Raw genomic sequence first — 16,407 nt, forward strand, 5'->3', positions numbered from 1 at the left:
TTGTTATGTTCGATTCATAACCTGGCCAGCAGGCCCGGCGTCCCCACGCCCGTTCCTCTTACCTTACGGGAAATCCTGGGTACAGCTCAGCTCCTGCTTCACTCACCAACATCTTTTTATCAGTGATCATTTACTAATACAACTATTACGACCTCTTACAATCAGAGGCAATCAGCTCGTCGTATGCAGTACTTGATTCAGTCATTCATCTTCTTAAATTACAATCTTTTATAGCATCAGAACACTGACAGACTCATGAATAAATGAATCTTTAATCATTCATCAATATGTTGTCGAGCTCCTGTCGCTTTGCCGTCTGCCATTGCAGTTTCACGAGACTGAAGAGACGCTCAGACTGAACATGATGTTGGGGGGGCAATATCTTTAGCTAGCTAAAGTAACTACCTTACTATATTGTTGTCTTAGCAGTTGGTAAAAGAACAGGATTCAAATAAATATATATGAGCAGGGGTGCACATAACTGGTGCGCCAGTGCGCATGCGTCGCTAAAAGGCAGTACATTATTTGACCCAGGGTTGCCAGATGGGGCGTATTCCCGACGAATGGGTTACTTTTGATCACATTTTATTTTACAAATATCATTGGCAACAGACATACAGGCCTCCTACCCAATGGGCACCTACCCAATAGTAAATAGCGGTTTTCTGACAATCTAGGTTTGGGGCTGGTTTTGGGTGGATTTAGCTATTCTTAGACTGTAGTTAGGCTGGAATTGTTGATCCCATCTGGCAACCCAATTGAACTTGCAGGTTGAACCCAATTGAACCCGATTGAACTTGCAGGTCGCGGCTCCTGTTATACACACAGACGTTGGACGAACTATTCTTCTGTGTTCTGGAATAATACGGTATTTTTTATAGATATACTCACACACTACATACCTATACAAACTAAGGATATGTAAACAAACACCTTATCTGTCACTGAATTAGCTATTTGTTTGATCATGACTTCCTTTATTTTTCGAACAGTGCAATTACCATAGGAGCTGCTAGGTAGCTCAGCAGACACGTGAGCAGGTTATCTAGACCAGAGGCAGACACGTGGACTCTCCGGCGCTCTCAGAGCTCATTTACGAACGCGGCCTTTTGTTACCAGGTTTGTATTATATAATATATATTATATCCCTTAAGTAATTGAACAATAAGTAATTGATATAAGTAATTGATTCCATAAGTATTTGAATAATATCGATTCGGTGACAGTCCATCTATCCATCATCACCTATGCTACCTGTCGAGTCAGTTGGCTAGCTGAAGGTGCAGATATTCGCTACAATTTACACGTATTTTACACTGAGTGACATTCTTGGCATGGATTGTTTAATGTATCTAGCAAGCTACAGACTACAGGTATATAACAATATAATATAGAGGTTTGTCCCGTTTCCATGGGAATGTCATCATATTTTCCATGTTTGCTGGGTCATTATGTCCTTATGCAGACTATGAGCTGAACATTGAATGTGTGAAGAGGTGGAGATACTTCTATTCAAACCAAAGCGTTACTGTCTTGCTGTCATAGCCAGTTCAACCACGGCAGAATAGTTTATTGTTGTGTGTGTGGTGGGGGCTGTAGGTGTGTGTGTTTGTGTGTGTTTTTTCCCCACAGGAAGTAGTTCGTTTTCTTTGTAAATAGCCAGAAACTTTCTCTCCTTATAGGTTAACTGCCCAGGTGATATGAGGGACCCGGACTTCTACTGTTGACACGTGAAAGGTAAGAATCCAAAGTGTGAGCCTACACAGTTAGGTAAGAAATAGGTTACTGTAATCTTAATCTGCATTAACATCTCATCAGCAGATGTTTTTGGCCAGTTGGCGTGATGGAAGCTCTTTGCTTTGCATGCTATACGGCTAGATACTATATTTTATTGGAAATTCAGAGTTGAGTGTATTAATATAGTATTATTATCATTGTGATGTTACCATATTTTAGGTATTATTAACTGTGTTTTGTGAGAGGAAAGTTTGAGAGCAAAAATGTTATTGAACTGTCATACACTCCTCTGTGTATCCCACTCAGTACATTACATATAATGAGGGGAGGCTGGTGGAGGTAGAAATCGTCGGACGGGCTCATTGTAATGAATGGAATGAGGAGTGGTGTCAAACACACAGTACAGTACAGGGTTCGACGTTAAGGTTGTTTCAGACTTGACCTGCAGGTCAAGTACTTCTCAAATCTACTTGCCCCATCAACATTTTTACTTTCCCTGCACTATTTCCCTACAATATTTTGCCCCCAGATACCGATGGTATCACGATACAGGGATTCTGCGATATTCAATACATTGTAAGACAATTCATCAACGATACATCACAATATCTGTGTTAACTGAAGAAAAGATACCACTATAAAGGCAAAAAGCAGGAATTATGTTTTTTTTAGCCTACATCTTTCTTACTCGTCTCTAACATACACACACACACTGACTGCAACTTGTCCACGTGTGCCTGCCATCATTCATACAAAATAAATTGCCAAAAGGCCGAACTGCCCAGAAAGCAGGAGTTAAAATGTTTAAAGGACTATAGATGTCTATTGTATCTATGTGAAGACTTATTTCTGTCCTATTTAGAAAAGAGGCTACAGAGTAGCCAGCAGTATCATAATGTTACACATACTGATAATATTAAACTATGCATTTTACTTATTAAAATATATTTTCAGTTGTCTCATTAATTGAAAGAGTAGCTTCATAATTTAATTACCAGAGTACCATATACTAAACCATTGGAACATTTACATACAACTTCAAGTTTACATACAAACTTCAACTTCAAGATACTATAGAACTTACTGCAAGATATGAATAACGTATATGGGTCATTCTACAGAAACGGTGGCATTCCTGTCTCTCACCTTTGCAGCAATCAAAATACTTTAAATAAACGTAATGATCACATGTAATATATGTTTTAGATAAATATACATTGTTCTTATCATAATAACATATATTTGAGTCATGTAATGAGCAATTCTTGTTTTTTATAATTTATATAAAATACCAAGTGCAAGCAATTTGCTTGTCACTCTGACCATGTATTGAAGTTTAGTACCATATTTTGAGTTACATTTTTTTTATTTTTCTCCTACTTTAAATGTCATGAAGTAAACACAAATGTCACATTTATGGAATAGAAAACCTAAAAAGCTGAAACACCAACTAAATATTATAAATAATATAATGGTAAGAGTGGTCACGCCATTTCATGTCATTGGTGTTACTGCCTCACAAAACTTTTATTTTGAAAGAAATGAAATAACTTTTAGAAGTACTTTTTGGTTCAAGAGGTCATTGGAGGACATGTGATCAACATATGCACATGGTCAGTCTGCTGTCTCTCTTCATTTGTTATAGATTTGACGATGTATGTGTTAAATTCTACACAAGGCTTTTAAATATGTCACTGGTGTTACTCATTTCATACGAAGGGGAATAAAATAAAAAATAAAAAGATATTGATTAAATGTGATATTTGAATGATTTTGATATGATTGAAGACATGTGGCTTAAGGTACTGCAGCGGACATTTAGTAAAAACCCATTTGTTCTGTAAATTATCATTGCCGTTACTACTCCTCCTGGTTTGAGTGAATGTATTTTTTGTACACTAATTTTTGATTAAGTAAAAATATATTTGCAATTCCAAATGCCACCGTTTCTGTAGAATGACCCATATGCACAATTCCTTGACATCACTTGAGACAAAGAAACGTTAACACATTGTTTGCACTATCTGGCACGGAGCGCAAAGTATCAATGGGTGCATTAATATTCAGCAGCAGCGAGGTGCATTTAGAATCTATGACGTTGCATTTCGTTTGACATTGTTTGTCACATTTTAAATAGATAACATGCTACTTTATCAGCTTTCTCAAACAAAGTTTACGAATGGATACCAGGCGTTGTGGCATAGCCTGAGCGCTTGAATATTGTCCTTGTTACGACTAAATTAACATGTTCATTAACATGTAATAAACCATTACCCCATGCCAGCAGATGTTACTAATATGAACTAACCCCAGGAGGACCAAGGAAGATCTGTGTCACTCTAGAACCCAACCCAGCCACTGCACTCCCATCAGCCAATGGCGTTGTTTGTCATAGAGTGTTACATAGGCGATTACATCATCAAGGACGCCTTCATAACTTCCCGACTCGACTACTGCAACAGCATCCTCTACGGTTTGCCTAATAACATCCTAAACAAATTCCAATACGTCCAGAACTCTGCTGCCCGTCTGCTCACCTCCACTCGCCGCCGTGACCACATCACCCCTGTCCTCCAAACCTGGACAAATACCAGCCCGGTCAAATACAGGATCCAATTCAAAATCCTACTCACCACTGACAAAGCCATCAACAATCTGGCCCCCTCCTACCTTGCCGACCTCGTCCCCCTCCACACCCCCTCCCGTTGCCTCAGGTCTGATGACCAAACCACCCTCAAGACCACCAGGACCCAGCTCCGGACCTGGGGTGATGGGGCCTTTTCAGCCGCAGCCCCGTCCCTTTGGAACGCCCTCCCCAACCACATCAGACAGGCCAAAACCCTCCCAACATTTAACTACCTCAATTAGGCCCCTATACTTTCCTATACCTTCTATTTACCTTTTGTTTCTTTTTATTATTACTACTCAATCTTTTCAGTTTGTAAAGTGTCTTTGAGTGTCTAGAAAAGCGCTATATAAGTCTAATGTATTATTATTATTATTATTATTATTATTATTATTAAATACAACTTTACACTCCGGATACCATAGCTATTACATACAGTAGATGCCTCGTTAGACGATAGACAGTCAGACGCATAGCGGCTACATACAACAGTGGCCAATGAGGCACCTACGTTTCTGTATCTGTAGGATACTACACCGCAGAGTTTGACGTTTCAGTTTTTGCAGCGCGCAACTGCCAGATCAATATTTTGTCCCACCCCTAGTTCACATGCCCGGGAATTGTCTGCAGACAGTGCAGTACATAGCTGGTATTGTGGTATCGTTCTCCACCCATGGATATGTTTCTGCGTCTATTATCTTTTTCATAATCTAATTTAGCTAACTTTGGCTGCGAGCCTTCCACCATGTTTCGAATGAACAAACTAAAAGCTACGTCTAATGACGTCATTCCCAACAGGCAGAGAGGTTCAGCCAAGGCAGAGAGCGGCAGCCCGCAACTGATAGGAGAAATCGAGATTCGAAAAAAACAAAACAGCGTACCGCTATTTTCTTTTACTTGCCCTGGGCAATAGGGCAACCGTTAATGTCGAACGCTGCAGTACCATTCCTCGTTCCATTCCATTCTATACAATGCTGAATATGCGTATGTCCCTGCCCTCTAGGAATGGACCTCTGCTCTGAAGATTAAGCCACATGGGATAGTATGATATATTGGCATTTTAATGAAGTGTGTTCAATTACATTTCAGGAATGAGCCTCTTGCCACAACAATGTTGCCCAGACTGACTTCAGAAAACCTAATGTAAGTTGAATATTCTCAAAAGTCATGCCCTGAATTAAACTATTGTCTATGATAGCTGCACTGGATTTTGTCTGTTTTATGCCTGTGCAGTAACATTAATTACACATGTAAAGCGTTTTTATTGAGTTGTTACACCACCCTTTTCAAGCGGAGCATCCGTTGGTTGTTTGCTGCGGGAGCGACTTCGAATGCGCGTTCTCACCGCTCCAAACGAAGCAGAGCAAAGCAAATTTTATCCTAAACTCCGTTTCAAGTGAAGCAAATGTTCTAGTGAGAACACACCCATAATATCAGAATGTGCCTCTCGTTGTTAAGAGAACAGATGCCAAACTGCCCACATGTTTGCTGTAATTATATGACTTGGCAGTAGGCAATCATCACCTAATGCTCATCTCATTCACAGTCTTGTATTCGGTGAACATTCGGCCCTTTCACACATTCGGCCGAACACCAAATGTGCTATTTTTGGCCGAATAACTTTGGCTGCCGAACATTCGGTGCATCCCTACATTCCTTAGATATTGCACAGTAAGGGAGCTGAGTGGTTGTTATTCCACAAGTGTAATAGAGACTGTTCATAAACTGTAACAGCATCACTATCTGATTACAATAGGCTATCTCTAATTACTTTGTACTTATAAAGAAATACTAAATTACTGAGTAGCAACATGAGGAGAAAAACTTCACTCACCTTCTGGGTTTTGTGATTTAATTTGGGTGTTGGATGTGCACAGGGTACTGAAGATTAAAAGCAAATGTATAGTTTTATTTCAATTATGAATGGGTTAGGGTTTGTCATTTAAGCTAATGTAACATAACTCTATTCTAAAAGGTAGCCTATAAATGTAACACCTCCCCTTTGGTTTACACCATGAACATGTACATTTTAATGTAGCTTATAAGCTGTTGCTAAGAAACAGACCACAGGTGACTTTTTATTTATTAGTGTGCTTGCAGGATTGTACCTGTCTAGTTAGCAGTGTTTCCTCCAGGATTGTTCACATTAGTGGCGGAGCGGTCATTTTTCGCGCGCGGAGCGAACAAAGACGTAATTTCACCAAAAACTAGAGGGTGGCAACAATTATAATTTCTTAAATAGCGGTTAAGTCATTAAAGCCGAGCAGGTGATTTTATATAGAAGGTGATCAAATACCAATATATCCTACAGCTGCAGCGGAACATGCGGAACGCGCATGACACACACACACACACACACAGAAAGATCAATACGAGGTAGGCCTACATGAGTACACGCACAAAACCGGCTAACGTTACTCATTAACTGTTTAGTAAAATCACAGTGTGACAGTCAGATGGAGCATTCGGTAAACAACAACAGCAAGGTAATGCTATCAGTTGAGTTAAAGAAAACCAACTCTTACCTTTGAGGACACCAACATGAGCTCTGTTTACCCGTACCTCCGCCGTTCTGTTCGTGGTGATTTTAGAGGCAATAGATTATTTTTGCCCCGCGCATATTGCTATAAATAGTTCGAAGCTAGGTGCTTGCACGTTAGGTGCGAGAATGCTCCGTTAACCCATTTGCGGGAACATTATTTGTTTCACAAAATAGGCTGATTTAATTTACCATAAACATCAGAGACTACATTACAAATGTTCATTTAAAATACTCTATACTGAGCACTGGTATAAGAACATGAACCAGAGAACAGCAGTAAATGCAATAACCCACAGTCGTCGCTGATGTTGCATTTTCGATTAGGATACGTATGGGATTAAAGGGACCGGCGACGGGCGAAGAGAGAGAGAGAGGAAATCCAAATGTCCCGCTAAATTCGGACCAATCACAAAACTGTTTAAAACAGGCTGTTTGTAAGCTGCAGCTCATCCAAACAAAACGAAGAAGTTTGAACACATTACACCAATCCTGAGATCTCTACACTGGCTACCAGTCTCTCAGATGATTGAATTCAAAGTACTCCTAAATTGTATACAAATCACAAAATGGTCTTGGACCAAAATACGTATCAGATGTCCTCCCACCCTATATTCCAGCAAGGCCCCTAAGGTCAGCTGTCACTAATCAGCTAATCATTCCAAGAGTGAAAACAAAACACGGTGCAGCAGCTTTCAGTCATGCTGCCGCATGCTCCTGGAACAAACTCCCTGAAGAAATCAAACAGGCCCAAACCCTAGAAATATTTAAATCTAAGCTAAAAACCTACATGTTTTGCAACAGTTATGATTAAACACTAACACTTCCATTCATGTCGTTTTATTCATTTCCATTATTTTATTCATTATCTTATTAAACAGGAAACAAGGGGAAAGAAAATGGCGAAACAGCAAGTCTACCAAAAAAGACAATCTGGAATTTGCACAAGAGGAGTATCAGAGACCCATGTCAGTGTGCCTGTGATGGAATCTGAAAACAGACACTTTATCACAAAGACGCCAAAAACGATGGTCCCAGCTGTTGAATTAAAATCAGAGATGCCCGGGATCGGAAGTGAACTGTCTGTCCGTTGCTCTCACATCATCTCCCCCTCAGATTTTTGGTGCCAGCTGCAAAGCAAGAGTCCCAACTTGGACAAACTGATGGACGAGATGCAGCGGTATTATCAAACACACACAGTCCCTGTGCACCCAGGGGTTACCTATTGTGTGGCCAAGGCAGCAGATGATGGCAGGTGGTACCGGGCCTGCATTATAGGAGTACAGAAAGACTACCTTCAAGTGATCTCTGTGGACTATGGTATGATTGTGAAAGAAAGCATACACAATCTTCAAGCGATACTGCCAGAGTACCTTGAACTGGAAGGCCAAGCGTTCAGATGTAGTCTCTATGACTTGAGACCTGTTGAGAGCAGCCATGGTGGGTGGAGTCCAGAGGCGTGTGATCTACTGAAGGAGTATGTTCTGGACCAGTCCTTTAACCTGACATGCAGCGTTAAGTGTCACTTGCATGTGAAATACAAAGGCAGATTCAATGTGGTTGATCTGCACACCACTCACGACAGTGCAGCCAAGAAGCTTTTGGAAAAAGGCCTTGCAAGAGAAATGGGAAGCCCTGGGCAGCTCCTGCTGTGTGACTGCATGGAGACCTTTGTCTATGATTCTTTTGACTTGAGGAGTGGCAGTGATGAGGTGGTGTATGTCACACACGTGTGCAGCCCATGGGAGATGTATTGCCAGCTAGACAGAAACAGTGAAATCATTGAGGAACTGATGGAGAAAGTTACAACGGAAAGTGAGGAAATACTGCGTGCCAACACTGCAGCTCTTGTGGGGAAACTTTGCCTGGCAAAATACTATGATGGAAAATGGTATAGGGGCATGGCTCGCCGTGTTCATTCACCCCATCATCTCTGTGTGTTTTTTGTGGATTATGGAAACATGTACGTTGTTGAAAAAAGCCATGTTGTGTCTATTCCAAGTGAATCGTCAGATTTGCTGTTCACCCCCATGCAGGCCTTGAGATGTGGCCTCTCACAAATCTCAAAAGAGGAAGACTTTGCAGAGGTTAACAAGTGGCTGGAGATGTCTGTTCTCAACAAGCCGCTCCGAGCTGTAGTCGTCGGAAAGAATGAGGATGGGACTGTTGCTTTTGATTTATTCAATGGAAACGTTAACATAAATGAGAAAATCAAGCAGTTAATTGCGAGTCAACAACCGAAGAAGAACATCAGCCATGATACCGAAACAATCAAAACCAAAAAAGATCAAAATATGCAGTATGGAGAATGCAGAATCAGACACAAAAGAAGACACTCAAGTATCCCTGCTTCACAGAAGGAATGTCATAGAGAGAGTAAGGGAGAACTGGTCAAATCTGAAGGAAACACAGACAGAAAAATAGATCAGAGATGCGCAGAACATGACATAGACAATTCCTCCAAACGGCCTCCAGGATCCTTTAAACTGCCACAACTTGAAAACCTCCCTGTCACTTCAAGATCAGCAGGATTCAGAGGTCTGGGGTTTGTTTCACACATTGACACAGTCAACAGATTTTTTATCCAAATGCAAGCTGATGAACAAACCATATTGGACATGAGGGAAGACCTCAACTCAGAGCTGTTTAAAGACACCAAGGAAAACAACACATCCGTGCAACGGAGGATCAATGACCTTGTAGCAGCTGAATGTGAAGATGATGGTGCGCTCTACCGTGCAGTTGTGAGAGACACTGCCTCTAGTGGCCAGTTCAGAGTAGAGTTTGTTGACTATGGAAATACAGCAGTTGTGGGGAAGGATAAAACGTACTTTCTGACAAATAAACATTTGTCCCAGCCTAGACTAAGCATACCATGCACACTGCTAAAGACTGACTCTTTTGAAAGTGACGCATATTTCATTGAGGCTGTAATGGGAAAACCTCTCATGGTTGAATTTTGCACTTGTTTTGGGTCTCGGTGGGAGGTTCTCATTGAAATCCAGGATGCCTACCCAACCCAAGCTGACAATAGCAATGCCGTGACTGAAAATGAGGAGGCCCTGACTTGGTCTGAAAGTCCTTCTGACCCTGATATCAAACAGCTAGCGTGTCAGTTCAGTTCTTTAGCGGTCACAGAGGAAAAGAGACAGTCAGATACTGACTCTGGGAGGGTGATAATCATTAGTGCTCAAGATGAAAAGCTCTCATCTGAAGTGTCCAAAGGGAAAGATCGATATGTTGTCGATATGAAGGAAACTCCAAATGCAGAGAGCATTTCAGAGCTCTTGATCAAGGCACATCAAGCAGATTACTGGAAATTCACTCCCTCCAAGGCGGTCATTAAACAGGAAACAAGGGGAAAGAAAATGGCGAAACAGCAAGTCTACCAAAAAAGACAATCTGGAATTTGCACAAGAGGAGTATCAGAGACCCATGTCAGTGTGCCTGTGATGGAATCTGAAAACAGACACTTTATCACAAAGACGCCAAAAACGATGGTCCCAGCTGTTGAATTAAAATCAGAGATGCCCGGGATCGGAAGTGAACTGTCTGTCCGTTGCTCTCACATCATCTCCCCCTCAGATTTTTGGTGCCAGCTGCAAAGCAAGAGTCCCAACTTGGACAAACTGATGGATGAGATGCAGCGGTATTATCAAACACACACAGTCCCTGTGCACCCAGGGGTTACCTATTGTGTGGCCAAGGCAGCAGATGATGGCAGGTGGTACCGGGCCTGCATTATAGGGGTACAGAAAGACTACCTTCAAGTGATCTTTGTGGACTATGGTATGATTGTGAAAGAAAGCAGACACAATCTTCAAGCGATACTGCCAGAGTACCTTGAACTGGAAGGCCAAGCGTTCAGATGTAGTCTCTATGACTTGAGACCTGTTGAGAGCAGCCATGGTGGGTGGAGTCCAGAGGCGTGTGATCTACTGAAGGAGTATGTTCTGGACCAGTCCTTTAACCTGACATGCAGCGTTAAGTGTCACTTGCATGTGAAATACAAAGGCAGATTCAATGTGGTTGATCTGCACACCGCTCACGACAGTGCAGCCAAGAAGCTTTTGGAAAAAGGCCTTGCAAGAGAAATGGGAAGCCCTGGGCAGCTCCTGCTGTGTGACTGCATGGATTCCTTTGTCTATGATTCTTTTGACTTGAGGAGTGGCAGTGATGAGGTGGTGTATGTCACACACGTGTGCAGCCCATGGGAGATGTATTGCCAGCTAGACAGAAACAGTGAAATCATTGAGGAACTGATGGAGAAAGTTACAACGGAAAGTGAGGAAATACTGCGTGCCAACACTGCAGCTCTTGTGGGGAAACTTTGCCTGGCAAAATACTATGATGGAAAATGGTATAGGGGCATGGCTCGCCGTGTTCATTCACCCCATCATCTCTGTGTGTTTTTTGTGGATTATGGAAACATGTACGTTGTTGAAAAAAGCCATGTTGTGTCTATTCCAAGTGAATCGTCAGATTTGCTGTTCACCCCCATGCAGGCCTTGAGATGTGGCCTCTCACAAATCTCAAAAGAGGAAGACTTTGCAGAGGTTAACAAGTGGCTGAAGATGTCTGTTCTCAACAAGCCGCTCCGAGCTGTAGTCTTCGGAAAGAATGAGGATGGGACTGTTGCTTTTGATTTATTCAATGGAAACGTTAACATAAATGAGAAAATCAAGCAGTTAATTGCGGCGAATCAACAACCGAAGAAGAACATCAGCCATGATACCGAAACAATCAAAACCGAAAAAGATCAAAATATGCAGTATGGAGAATGCAGAATCAGACACAAAAGAAGACACTCAAGTATCCCTGCTTCACAGAAGGAATGTCATAGAGAGAGTAAGGGAGAACTGGTCAAATCTGAAGGAAACACAGACAGAAAAATAGATCAGAGATGCGCAGAACATGACATAGACAATTCCTCCAAACGGCCTCCAGGATCCATTAAACTGCCACAACTTGAAAACCTCCCTGTCACTTCAAGATCAGCAGGATTCAGAGGTCTGGGGTTTGTTTCACACATTGACACAGTCAACAGATTTTTTATCCAAATGCAAGCTGATGAACAAACCATATTGGACATGAGGGAAGACCTCAACTCAGAGCTGTTTAAAGACACCAAGGAAAACAACACATCCGTGCAACGGAGGATCAATGACCTTGTAGCAGCTGAATGTGAAGATGATGGTGCGCTCTACCGTGCAGTTGTGAGAGACACTGCCTCTAGTGGCCAGTTCAGAGTAGAGTTTGTTGACTATGGAAATACAGCAGTTGTGGGGAAGGATAAAACGTACTTTCTGACAAATAAACATTTGTCCCAGCCTAGACTAAGCATACCATGCACACTGCTAAAGACTGACTCTTTTGAAAGTGACGCATATTTCATTGAGGCTGTAATGGGAAAACCTCTCATGGTTGAATTTTGCACTTGTTTTGGGTCTCGGTGGGAGGTTCTCATTGAAATCCAGGATGCCTACCCAACCCAAGCTGACAATAGCAATGCCGTGACTGAAAATGAGGAGGCCCTGACTTGGTCTGAAAGTCCTTCTGACCCTGATATCAAACAGCTAGCGTGTCAGTTCAGTTCTTTAGCGGTCACAGAGGAAAAGAGACAGTCAGATACTGACTCTGGGAGGGTGATAATCATTAGTGCTCAAGATGAAAAGCTCTCATCTGAAGTGTCCAAGAGGTCGACCAGAGGTCGCCACCAACACTGCACTGGCAGGCACCACCACAGAAGACGAGTTATCAGAAGGTCTTCCTGTCCACCTTGTGTGATGACCTTTGAACCCTTAGCAGAGCCAGTGAAGGAGACCTTGATCCCACCTCAGAGTATCAGCTCGGGGCAGACAGAGTGCGGGACACTTTTATCCGTCTTGGAGAATGGAGATCTTTACCTGAGAGTTAACAGGAGCACAGAAGAGTTCACCGTTTTTGAAAATCTTGTAGTTGAAAAGAAAAGCCAATGCAAAATCATGTCTGAGGAGGATGTTAAAGAAGGACTTCAGTGCTTGATAAAATCAACCAAAGACAACCAATGGCACAGAGCAGTTGTGCAGAATGCATCTGCTGACCAGGCAGAATGCAGAGTATTCCTTCTGGATCATGGCACTACAGAGGAAGTCCCCGCTAACTGCATTAAAGAGCTTTGTAATGACCTCAAGCAAATTCCTGTGCAGGCAGTTTTGTGTAAATGGAATGGCCCTGGTCTCCCCACTGAAGGAGACATGGCTTCTAAGATAATGAAGGAAACTCTCAAAGCAATGGTGGGAAAGGACATCAAATTCATGTTTGTCTCTTACTCTGATGCCGACAACCTGTGGATGGTGGAAATCATGATGAACAGGTTGTTAATCCAGCAACTGAAAATAGCATCATCACAGAAACAACAACAGCAACCACAACAACCATCAGGAGAGTCTGTCCCGGGCGACAGGCCTCTCCATCTCCAGAGGCTCTTCCTGGCCTCAGTGAATATGGATCTGGGCTACTTGGCCTTTCCAGCAGCCGTCACCACGCCGTGTGAGTTCTACGTGGTTCTGGAAGACCTGCTCCCCATCATGAACACTGTGTCCACCATCCTCCACGACCTCCCAGAGGAGGTGCCAGCGCTGCCTGAGGCTCACCTTCTCCCCGGGTCGAGCTGCCTGGTGAGGTCCAACACCACGAACAAATGGTGTCGAGCGGAGATCGTACACGTGGGCGCGACTGTGGTGTTGGTCAACCTGGTGGACTATGGCCACTGTGTGGACGTGCCCTTCGCCGATCGCTCTGAGCTGAGACGACTCCCAGAACAGCTGTCCCGACTGCCGAAGGTCATCTACCCATGCGTCCTGAGAGGAGTTAAGCCAATCGGAGGGGGGCAGTGGACGGACGACGCGGTGGTTTTCTTCCAGGAGTGCATCTGTCAGAAGAGCCTCCAGGTGTACTTCAGGCAGTATATCGCTGAGGCTCACTGGGAGGTGGACATCGTGGCCGATGGCGTCCATGTCGCCAAAGAGCTGGTTGACGGCGGCCATGCCAACTACGCTGACGTCATGCTCAGACTCTGGTTCCAGCAGAGCCCCGGGAGAGAGTCTCCGGCGGGACGGAACCCTGAGAGAACGGACAGAGCCAGACCTGAAATGTCACCCGAGAAAACGACGAGTGACGATGCTGTCGGTCTACTACGGGGTCGCAGGTCACCAGAGAGCTTCTGGGGACAAAGAGGTGAGGGGTCGTCTTCTGACCCTGAGGAGAGGGTGAGGACAGATCACACCACTGAGGACTGGGACGAAGTGGAGAGGATGATACTGCCAAACACCACGTCTGGAACAGGACAATGTGAGTGTCTACTTCGTATTTTTTTCATTTTCTGCTGTGTTGTAATGCTGTGATTACTCAACAATGTTGTTATTACATGTTGTCACACACAGTACTAGAATGTTGTAGAGTGATTTGTAGCATATTCATGTTGAGATATAGTAGGATTACGTTTAAATGATTCACAACTAAATGCGAGGAAATACAAGCAATATCAAAAGGTAATTGGGTGTTTTCTTCAACGGCACATTTTTCCCACAGGTGCCCAGGTGTAAAGATGACTACTGGTGACTTTCAGTGAACGCTGCTTCATAGAAGGGGTAAATACATACTATTGATAAGCAGTACTGTATGTGGCAGTGATGTGCCACAGACAGTGATGTGTGTAACACTCGTTTGAAGTGTAGCTTTCACTCTATTTTCATCCCACTGTTCTTCATCCTAAAGGTGTGAAGCGTCAAGGACAACAAAGCTACTCCAACCCACCACCACCCAAGAACAGATTAGACAACTTTTTATCTCTGACAATTAGACTTTTCCCCACGCTTTTTCAACCTCATGAAGACAGTTGTTCATCTCTCTTAGTCCAGGATTAACATATTATTCCCAACATCTGTTTTTCTACACATGGTCGTACAAATAGATCACATTTTATGTTTTTTATATTTTATTTTATGGTGTTAACCATACTGATGTATGTATCTAATATGCATGCCTCCGATATCGCTATGGTAGGATCTCCTTCATTTAATAATATATGCATTTAGTTGGTCTTTAAGTCATAGGTACGGTATAAGAAAATGTGGGCTGTCCTTTTTTTTTGTGCCTTTTACTTTAAAAAAGTAAAAGTACTGTACATCTGCATATTTGGAGAATGGGTCAAATAGGTCTGTCAAAATCACATGGAGTCATTTTTACATTTCTGCTTTAATGTAAGCATCAAACTTACCTTTAAATACTAGTTTGCCTTAGTTACTTCTGTTGATTCTCACCAGTACTAAACGTTTTCAGGAATGTTCATGGAAAAAAGGGTTAATGTATTGAGATATTGTTTTACTAGGCTATAATGCTGTACTCTAGAGTGGTGGTGGTTTATACTGTGTGATAATGTTATTTTTTTGCAGTGAACATTTTCTAAACAAATATTATTTTGTATTTTAATAGAATACAGTTGACTATCACATGCTTTATGTTTAACAGGAGAGGTTTGTTGATTATGGGCCTATTTTGTTTTGCATTTGTTTCTCATTTAGTCCTGAGTTCACCTGTGTTCACCTTTGGTTAATATACAGTATTGATGTTGAACCATACAAATAAAAGGTGTCATTGTGGCAATTGTTCTGAATTAACGTATTCATTCTGTTGTAGCGATTTTGGAAATCATAATTATAGACAGTTTTATCTAAAAAAGTAAATAATAAAGAAAAAACTTGTCAGAAGTGGGATTCGAACCCACGCCTCCAGAGGAGACTGCGACCTGAACGCAGCGCCTTAGACCGCTCGGCCATCCTGACCTGTGGTTGGACGAGAGTAATGTAATTAAATAGTTATGTATGTATGACATTGATGTAAATTACATATTATGTGGGGGGGTTTTGGACTCAGCTTTAACCTTTTCTGATCCAACGGACCCACAGGTGGATCCGAAGTGATATAAAGAGCTTACCTCGATCAATTCTCTTCATCGATATCACATTTCTTTCACAACTTTGCATGCTATACGATGCCACCATTTTGTTTCCAAGACAGTAAACACGGCCGAAGTCACTTCCAGTTTTCTCCAACTGGAGAATGTGTCATGTCCGGTTTCAACGCCGAATTTCCATACCATTGGTCAGCCAACCCCAAAAAATCCCCAAGAAAATTAAAAAATAATCTGATACATGAGAAAGGTCAAATGGCACAGATGGTGCCAAAATATCTCCAAATGGCCTAAACATATAGGTGTCCGCCTAAACATACCTGTACTAAAACGGGTACAAAGTTGCATTTGCTCACATTACTAGCATCGACTTTGGCACAAGTACTAATAAGACCCTGAGTACTGATTCCTAGATGATTTGGGCTTGGTCATCAGGTTTCCAAGGTGATATTCACTGTAAAAGCTGTTGTTTTCTTAGGCGGAGACTGAATTTGAGATGTTTTATAATGTTCTAGCTCTATTTACTCTGACACAGTAACATAGATTTTGATT

General features: G+C 42.3%; 2 protein-coding genes across 2 annotated transcripts in view; both read left to right on the top strand.

Moving 5' to 3' along the window:
* LOC308152848 (uncharacterized protein) overlaps nucleotides 1-16,407 on the top strand; it is a gene marked incomplete at both ends in the record, with an annotated part of 142,024 nt that overhangs the window by 60,678 nt on the left and 64,939 nt on the right. The gene's annotated exons all lie outside the window — the stretch shown is intronic.
* LOC308153156 (tudor domain-containing protein 15-like) lies at nucleotides 10,400-14,488 on the top strand (the record flags this gene model as incomplete). Its single annotated transcript, XM_080526246.1, has 3 exons — nucleotides 10,400-11,714; nucleotides 12,708-14,234; nucleotides 14,475-14,488. 3 exons carry the CDS (start codon nucleotides 10,400-10,402, stop codon nucleotides 14,486-14,488), a joined length of 2,856 nt encoding a protein of 951 aa, XP_080382372.1.

The sequence above is a fragment of the Nansenia antarctica genome (assembly GCF_963989245.1).
Source record: "Nansenia antarctica genome assembly, chromosome: 3".
Classification (NCBI taxonomy): domain Eukaryota; kingdom Metazoa; phylum Chordata; class Actinopteri; order Argentiniformes; family Microstomatidae; genus Nansenia; species Nansenia antarctica.